The sequence below is a fragment of the Cyphomyrmex costatus genome, unplaced genomic scaffold (assembly GCF_001594065.2).
Source record: "Cyphomyrmex costatus isolate MS0001 unplaced genomic scaffold, Ccosl1.0 scaffold567, whole genome shotgun sequence".
NCBI classification, from domain to species: Eukaryota; Metazoa; Arthropoda; class Insecta; order Hymenoptera; family Formicidae; genus Cyphomyrmex; species Cyphomyrmex costatus.
In genome coordinates, this window is record NW_017279855.1 from 381396 (window position 1) to 391276 (window position 9881).

The 9881-nt window shown below is 33.8% G+C and overlaps 1 protein-coding gene across 1 annotated transcript; it reads left to right on the plus strand.

Moving 5' to 3' along the window:
* The first annotated feature begins 4397 nt into the window (after nucleotides 1–4397).
* LOC108779243 (gastrulation defective protein 1 homolog) lies at nucleotides 4398–7658 on the plus strand. Its single transcript, XM_018546616.1, has 3 exons — nucleotides 4398–4458; nucleotides 4716–5170; nucleotides 5993–7658. The coding sequence occupies exons 2-3, from the start codon at nucleotides 4736–4738 to the stop codon at nucleotides 7553–7555; spliced, it is 1998 nt and encodes a 665-aa protein (XP_018402118.1). The 5' UTR covers nucleotides 4398–4458; nucleotides 4716–4735; the 3' UTR covers nucleotides 7556–7658.
* Nucleotides 7659–9881: the final 2223 nt, after the last annotated feature.

Consider the following 9881-nt stretch of genomic DNA (forward strand, 5'->3'; position numbering starts at 1 on the left):
GCAATTTTAGAATGCGGAAGAATGTCTCTCTTGGTCGAAAACAAAACGCGCCTGGAGCGAATGAATGAGACTTGGTGCTGAAATGGTGCTTTTAAGATAGGATTTCGTTAAGTTAAGCGAACTGTATAACTTCCAAACAAAACTTCTATATTGCAATTAATTAACCATCGTTCTTCATCGATATCGTGGATTCGTAGTCCTATGTATAAATATGTTTATATACTATAATTCCTGCCAACAAATATCAACTAACTGTAACATAATATCAATGTCATGATTTCATACTCAACAATATAAATGTAATGTTATACATGTTATACATACCAGTTACATTGTTGACTGTAAAATTATAACATTATTATGTCACTACTAGTTGATGTTTTTGAGAAGCTGGGCTTTCTTTCTCTTGTTGATTTTTCAAAAAGCCACTTTCGTGCGGCAAAGTAATTTACGTCTATATCAGCGAAAAATAAGTGAAGGTTGATGAACGCCCTCAGAGATTACAGTGGTGTGACAATAGTGCAGACATTAATGTGCGAATGTTTTCTTTTTTTTTTAAAGGGCATCAATCCTTCAACGTCAATACGGCCTCTCTTCAAGGATGAGGACTTTCAGAAAATGAATCTTAAAATACACCAGCCTCTTAAAGAGGTATACATAGGGCGAGAGCTGAGATCCAACGATCTTGCAACGAGTGTAACTACTCGTCGCCTCAATAACCGTGCGAATAACTACGTTCTAATGTCAAATTGACGTTATACGTGTAAATACGTAGGCATACGATGCATTGCACGCATGATATGCCGTTTAAGTGTACCTAATTAAATTGTAGGAATATTTGTATGCAAGGAAAGTAAATTTAACACAGTGAACGTACGGGACAAGTAAAGTTTACTCGTTATGTGTACAAATATAAATTTTCGAATACATTATCTACTAGAATATATTGATAACTAAATTACACGATCTGATGCTGCAATTTAGCAATTCTATATATTTTATTTTGCCATAACGTCTCGAATTTATGTGAAAATATCATAATAATATTTCTTAAGAGACACACGACGAGTAGAATGTGGTAAAGTAAGAACTAATGTAAATAACATGACATACTGCTGTAATTTATTGTTCGATATTAAAAAAGAGATAGCAAATATTCACAAGATATCTTGGTATCTTACATTCGGTATAAATAAATAATGATAAATCTCCTATGTGCTCGCGTATGAATTTGAGTTAATGGTTGTGAGAACTTCTTTCCTATATCAGTGGCGTATCTAGCCTTGAGGGACGGAGAGGGCAAAAGTGGAAAGGGCACCAATTATTGTGGAAAATATTCAATAAATAGGGATTAAATTCATAAATTCTATTTATTTTTATTCTATCAAATCTAATAACACTATTCTATTCACTTTTTTCTATTTACACTATTTATATATTCGATTAAGTATATAAATAAAAAATGAGCAAATACACAGAAGAGAACATTTTGTTCTAATTAACCCCTTCACTGGCATTGACATTATATGGCGTAAAAACTTGCCATCCTTCATACAATATATATGTAACAGTTATGATTTTATTTTGTTAATTAAAAATTGTTGAATATTCAAATATGAGATCCCGAGTTGCCGACTTTTGTAAGAAGAATATTGTGATTTTTTTACTACGTCAATATATAGTATTAATAATATTCCTAACTAACACAACACTTGGTTTTGTAATATTTACGTAACAGAAACGTGATTTTTAGGTCAAAATATTCGCACGTTTAGAGAACAAACGAGTAACACGCGTGTTACGGATATGTTAATCTAACAATAACGTATCTGTTGTGTAAATGTTCCTTTATTGTGGGGGCGGCTATCTTGTATGTGAGTGAGGCGAAGGGGGCAACCACCCTCTCATGCCCTTCCTGTAGTTACGCCACTGTCCTATATAATCTCAAAGTACATGATATTTTGAAATAGAGGAATTCTGTTAATATTTCTCAAGGACTATAATTAATATTCCTATTAACAAATCTCTGTGAAGAGGAATGTAATTCGAAATAAAGCAGACTGAAACATGGTAACAAATTCGTATTTTAGGGACTAAATTCACAAATTAATTCTGTGTAAATTTTTTGAAACAACATAATTTTCTGTACATTTCTACATTCATTGCCATTAGTATGAGTTCAGGCAAGAAATTTTTTTGTATACAAAAACGTGAAAGAAATTGATTACTTACGTCAATGTATACTAATGAAAAATCATCAAGTATATATATCCTGTATCCGCATTCTGATATGATTTATCGATATCTCCTAAATACAAAAATCATTGTTAGGTGTTTAATAGAGAAAATTCCTCAACTGCAAATTATAATAGGTACCGCGATTTATAAATAACTGTTTTTTTAGATAGACGCTATCATCTATAAAGTATTTAAGAAAATATTAATTTGATACACAATATGCTTCTTATACATACGTAGCTCTTCTGCACATTTAATATTGAGAATAATACTCCCTGTATTTATATTAACTCTTTTCTACTTTTGTCTTATTTATTAATAGATTTTGAATCAGATTCTTTAGATTATGTCATATATTTCTTCTTCCTTTTCGTTTCTATTTCAATCCGCAAATGCTTCCAACACGTCTTCAACAAAATTTGAAAAGTACATATTTTCGAAATTAAATTTTCGAATCGTTTCTGTTAAAAGTTCGAAAAAAAACCCAGATTTCTTCCCAAACATTTTTGCCCACCAGATTTCCCCCGTAAGGTAAAAAATCCCTAGAACTAGGGGGAAACCCCCCCCCTCCAATCTGACAACATTGGGCGCGTTCAGCGGACTCAACAGTTGAGTGAGCGTTCGCTGTTATTGGTGTATTCTTTTGGATCATCCAATCAGAATTTTAGATCTGGAAGAATACACCACGGACTAGAGTTCCTGGTGGAGAAGGTAGGGAGCAGTTCACTTGCACACTGGCCTGGTTTACATCGCTTGATTCGCGTACTAACTAGTTACTTTTTATTAAATTATCTTAATTTCAGCAATGTATTTAAAGAATGATGTATAAAATTGATACAATACGCATCAAAATGTTTAACTAAATACGTTTATTGTGTATACATTTACATATATCGTTGAAATTAAGATAATTTAATAGAAAGTAACCAGTTAGTACGCGTATCAAGTGCACGATGTAAACCAGGCCACTTGTGTAGCTATTGCCCACTGCCTATCACAGCAATTTCTACGTCGGAAATTAAAAAAAAATTTTTTTTCTAGCATTGTGATTGGCTTGTGCGCAACTGACTCGTGTGCAATTGATATACACCCGAGAAGGTAAAGGCCATCACACGTACAAAAATTTTCGTAAGGTCTTAAGCAAATCGACCAATTACAATCAAGATTACCATCTCAGGGTGCAAACTCATGCAGCGGAATAGCGTAACGCGGAACGAGAGTAGAACCAATCACGAGATTCTTTAGAAACACGGAATGCTCGTTATTGGTTCTGCTCTCGTTCCGCGTTCTGCTATTCCGCTGCATAGGTTTGCACCCTCACATTTTAATACGCTAAACTGTGATTGGCCGATTTGCTTAAAACCTTACGATTACTACTAAAAGTTTTGTACATGTGGTGGCCTTTACTCACGTCGCAAATTTCCATCAGAGATTTTGTTCTGGGCTGGAGTCACATTGAGCGGAAATTACAGCGGAACGGAACAGTGAACCAATCAGAACTCTACAATCATTCCGCTACTTTACTTTCTGCGATTGTGATTGGTCTCGCTGTTCCGTTCCGCTATGGATTTCCGCTCAATGTGACTCCAGCCATAGGCGACCAATGTGGAATGGACTTAATAGGCCTTCTACAATAAGCCATTACCTAAGTTTTAAGTATTAAGTCATAAGAAATTGACCATTCACAGTCGATTATTCTTCTCACATTCGATTGTGATTGGTAAATTTCTTATGATTTTACACTTAAAACTTAAGTAATGGCTTATAGCGTTTTTCAGTGGGAAAACTGGTGCAGCACTAGCGCCATGCTACCCAATCAGCATACCATATTTAAAAAATATTTTTCTCTCCAGGAGAAGGGAAAAGGAAAAAAGATGGACTGGTGCAAAAGTTCAGCAATAAAGAACAGACCTCTAATATTGACAAAAATCGTACAATTGTTTCAAATCGTTTTATCGATTGTTAATGTTAATAATAACACAGATGTAATACTCAAAACAGTATTTTTACATATAGATCCTGAATAGACATTTTTGAATAACGCGCAACAGTCCTGAATATGGCGGACTGTGTTCATTAGAAGTATCTTTACAATTCGACTATCGCGCTAGTTGGCGATGGGCGGATAAAATGTCTCAGGTTTCTAGTCTCTGTCGTTACTCGATCCATAATCGTAAGCTATAACAAATCGTGTATTGTATACTGTGGTATATTGAAAATGTAAGATTATTATTATTGAGACGAAATCCTTTATTTTATTACAAGTCATATTAAATGATTTTTGGTGTGCTTCTGGTATAGCAACCAAAAGTAACCGCGACTAAGGTTATCTTCGTTTTCAGCGATCAGAAGACAAAGATAACCTCAACCACGGTTGCTTTTGGTTGCTATACCAGAGGCACGCCAAAAGTCGCCTATTGTATTGTACGTTATATAAAGAAGTAGAAATTATATGTGGATTTAATTTTTAATTCCAGTCGCCGTCACATCGAGCATTATGAATTCGAAGAAGACTATAACCTTTGGCAAGATATGTGCCAATTTAAATAAACAGACGCCCGAGGCACCAGTTAAAACCTCTAGCTCCGGATTCGGGACTTTTGGTAAGAAACGTGAGGAGAACAATGTAAAGAAAATGGATGAGATCAGACCAGAGGACGAGGAGGAAACCCAGAGTATACAGAAGTTGATGGGTATCACGGGCTTCGGTAAAAAAGCCAAGTCTTTCGATGTGCAGGAGATGATGGAGAATATCACCAAGACTATCAACAGCAATAAGGTAACTACGATCGACCAAGAAAAATTCGACGAAGTTGCTGAATCTAAAGAGGACGAGGTAAACGATAATGACGATTTTATTGGTCCACCAATACCATTTCTGTCGCCTGTTACTTTGGAGGCAACCAAAGATTCAAAGAAGATGTATACCATGGTAAGAATTTGCATATAAATATTTTAGAATTTTTCAGATTTTTTGTATAATTTTATAACTTTAGAAAAATTTTAGATTTTTTTATTATGAGTTGGAACTTGTTACAAGGGACCAATTCAATTCTCTTTGAAAGATATTATTAAACATGAAAATCTAAGAAACATATATAATAAATATAAAAATAATTTAATGGGCAACAAGCCGAAATAAGAATATTACAATTAAGAAGAAAATAAATAAGATGTTAACAAATAATTAAAATCGGGATAAGAGACTTGTAGCGTCTCACAGTTTTTGAACATGGCCGGAGACGCTACCGCGTCTCCTGATATTCTCTGTTAAATTTCCATTAATATTTTAATTATTTGTTAACATTGAGAATGACCCGATCTGTGTCGAAACATTTGTTTGTCGTTAATTAAAATACATCTTATTTGTTTTTTTTTTAATTGTATATTTTTATTTTGGCTCGTTGCCCATTAAATTATTTTAATATTTATTATTGTCGAGTCTTCTTCTAATGTTATTAATATGTATAATATTTTAACAAAATACTTCAAAGAGAATTGAATCAGTTCCAGATAGTTGTGATATACTTTTATTGTTAGATGTGCTAAGAAACTCTATTTTTTTTTAGAATTCTTTATATATGTAAATTTTAAAACATTTTATGATTTCTAAGATTTTTTATTGTATAATTTCTGAAGAAAACTTATAAAATTTGAAAAAATTTAAGTTATTTAAAAAAAATCTTTATAAATTTAAAATATGACGAATACTTAAAAATATTGTGAAATAATATGAGAAATTTTTTCGTCTTAGGGTAAGAAGAACGAAAATGACGACGATGATGACGATGATGACGATGACGACAATGACGACAATAAAGAATCATCGGACTCTGAAGAGGAGGAAGAAATAACCTTAAAGGATAAGATTCCTTGTTCTCATGAAGTTTCAATGACTCATGGTACTAAAGCGGTAATTGCCATTGCTGCGGATCCATCTGGAGCTCGATTAGCGTCTGGATCTGTCGACTACGATGTCTGTTTCTGGGATTTTGCCGGTATGGACACATCTATGAAGAGTTTCAGGACCTTACAGCCCTGCGAGAATCATCCTATCAAGTGCTTGCAGTATTCCATGACTGGGGATGTGATATTGGTAATCTCAGGAGCGGCACAGGCAAAGGTTTTGGATCGGGATGGCTTTGAGAAATGCGAGACTGTCAAGGGTGATCAGTATATCACAGACATGGCGCGTACAAAAGGCCATACCGCCAGTCTAAATAGCGGCTGTTGGCATCCATTCATCAAGGAGGAATATCTGACCTGCTCTCAGGACAGCACCTGCCGAATATGGAATTTATATAGACCGCGTGCGCACAAGAACTTAATAAAATGTAGAGCGCAAAACGGCGTGAAGACCATTCCCACCACGTGTGCTTATAGCCGAGAAGGCGCGGCTGTCGCGTGTGGCTGTATAGATGGCTCAATCCAGATGTGGGATCACAGGAAAAGTTTTGTAAATCCGTCTCTCGTGTTACGAGGCGCGCACGCACAATCCAGCGGGGTGTCGAGCTTGAGTTTCGCGTACCTTGGACAAATGCTGGCAAGCAGAGCTTGCGACGACACTCTCAAACTGTGGGATTTAAGGGCGTTCAAAGTACCAGTATTCGAAGCTAAGGAATTATATTCACGTTACGACACTACGGATTGCATGTTCAGTCCGGATGACTCGATGATCGTCACGGGAGAATCTCTGAACAAAGGAAAGACAACCGGCAGAGTGCTGTTTTATGATAGTAAGACGTTCGATCTAGTCAGAGAAATACCTGTGACGAATTCACACGTAATAAAAACTCTATGGCATCCGAAATTGAATCAGGTATTCGTCGGTTGTGGGAATGGCATAGTCAAGGCATATTACGATTCCAAGAAGAGTTTAAGAGGCGCCAAGCTGTGCGTTGTCAAGACACACATGAAACAGAAGCACATTGAGATAATGTCTACTCAGCAGATCATAACGCCCCATGCGCTTCCTCTGTTCCGTCAGGATAGACCCAAGTCAGTTCGCAAGCAGATGGAAAAGGACAGACTCGATCCAGTGAAATCAAGGCGTCCAGACTTACCTATCACTTCCGGGCAGGGTGGCAGAGTGGCATCTTCCGGAGGAACTCTCAGTTCTTATGTCATACGCAATCTCGGATTGAGCAAACGAATCGAGGACGATCAGGATCCCAGGGAAGCTATTCTGAAGTATGCAAAGATAGCCGAGGAGGAACCATACTGGATCGCACCCGCATACAAGAGGACACAGCCGACAACGATTTTTCAAAGTGACGATCAAGACAGCGGGCCGAGCAATAAGAAACAAAAAACCTAGACTTTTCTAATATTAAAAGAACCTACATAAACATTTATCTTGTATATCAACAATATCAGCACTGTGTAATTATATGTACAGTACATGTAGCGAATTAATGGAAGGAGAACGTAATTTTGTTATAAATATTATATTATGTGATTATATTGTACATAATGCATCGTATTTGTTATAGTTATTTAATAGATTTTACTTTATTTGTCGCGTGTGAACTTTTAATTTGTATTATCAAATTACTCGCTTTTTGTATCTGATAAATATTTATTGTATATATATGTTTTCTTATAAATGTAAAGAAAATACATTTCATTTATAAAAAAAATGTCTTTTTCTTTTATAAATAAAAAACATTTAATTTATAAAAAAAATAAAAAAATGTAAATATATATTTTGAATAAGGCTTCGTTTACAATCAAATTTTGGAAAATATTGACTACATATTTATTGAAGCTTTCCAACAAAAAAAAATATATATATACATATATACCACCTGTATATATATAGCGATAAGTTTTCCTTATATTTACAATTTATTTCTTATTTTTGTATATATCTTTTATCTTTTTGTATATATTTACTTCTTTATTTTATATATTCTTATTTTGTATTTCTCACTTATCATCATACATATATGTATCACATTTTTTAACCACACCGGGTATTTAATATTTGTATATCCGACAGTCCGCAGTCTGTAAAGTGGGACGGAAAAATGTGCTGCATTACAATTTTAATAGAAGAAGAATAAAATAAAATTAGCGAAAAATAATTGTAACTTTTATAGTAATATTTAAAAATGTATAGTGTAATATTATTTTTATATAGTAATATTAAAAATGTTTAGTTTAACTTAATCTAAACATATATCGTACACATTTTGTTCTAATATGAGCTGTGTAAAAAGCTTTACTCTGTACATTTCTGTGTACATTTATGTTGAACAATTGGAAAATGCCCCTTTTTGCAAAACTTCTGTTATATATTTTAATTATAGCGTTATAATTTTCTTTCTATCAAAATATTTGATTTATAGCTAAAAGTATAGACTAAGTAAAAATATATAGCTGTATTGTGATAAAGAGAATATGTGTATTTCTTAATTTTCCTTTTAATTTCTAATTTATATTTTGATTTAGAAAGTCCTATACGATCCTATATAATATCTTCTAGTTTTAGATAAAGTATAAACAAATTCCTGAAATATTTTAGCTGTCAACTGCTGTAGCGATCCTGAAGTGATCTTTGACAGCTGAGAAATATATACAGTACCATTATTTCAGGAATTATTTTGCACTTCTATCTTCGATGTGATACATCGAACATATGTATATCTCAGTTTGCTGCATATTTTACAGGTTTTAGAATTACAAAATTGTGTTTAAAAAGAACTAAAAAATGAAACTGTACATAGCATCAGTGTTATACATGTTATATATGTATTATATATTACTTTTATTAACGTTTAAACAAAAAATACTGCAAAAGTACATTTTCAGATTGATTTTTAAAAAGTAACGGAAAAGTAACGAAAAGTTACTTTTCGAGTAACGGTAACGATCAGTACTTTTAAAAAGCGATAATTATAATAACTCGTTACTTTTTTTAATCGGTAACGAGTAACTGTACGTAACTTATTGTTACTTTTAAAAAGTAACTTACCATTCTCTCTCTCTCTCTCTTTCTCTCTCTCTCTCTCTCTCTCTCTCTCTCTGCTATTATGTACATATATATAATTAAAAAATTTTGCAACATATCTATTATTATTATTATCAGTTTTGTCTCCTGTTTACAATTTCTTTTCTAGATCATAAAGTTTTAATTGCGGTATTTTTTTAAACATGTTTTAAACAAGGCGTTTTAAGCGTTTTGTTTAAAACATAACCCGCTGGTATTTGTATTTATGCATCGTTGCACAACTTTTTCGCGCGCATACGGAATATGAACTTGTTAGAAAATATTCTAGTTCACAGTTTTCTCCGACAGGCGTGCTTAAATCAATTCTATTCAGCGCTTTTTCGACGCAATAGTTGCTGTTTGCTGTCCATTTACTCCGATTCTCAAATAAAATTCTCACTTGTAACGTTATAACTCAGTTGAATGTGCGTTAATTCCTTTTGCATTCTGAGAAGTGAGATTCAACTGTGTTTTTACCTACAAACTATACAAGATCGAGACTTGTGCTTTATTGAGTCTCGTAGACTCACTTTAAAAGTGAGGTTATAAACCTGTGTAAACGCGCGGGTGCCCGGTGTCCGTTCGGGTTACTCCATTTTTATCATCTTCATTGTTTACAAGATTACAAGTCGTCACATTTGATACTGGCCCG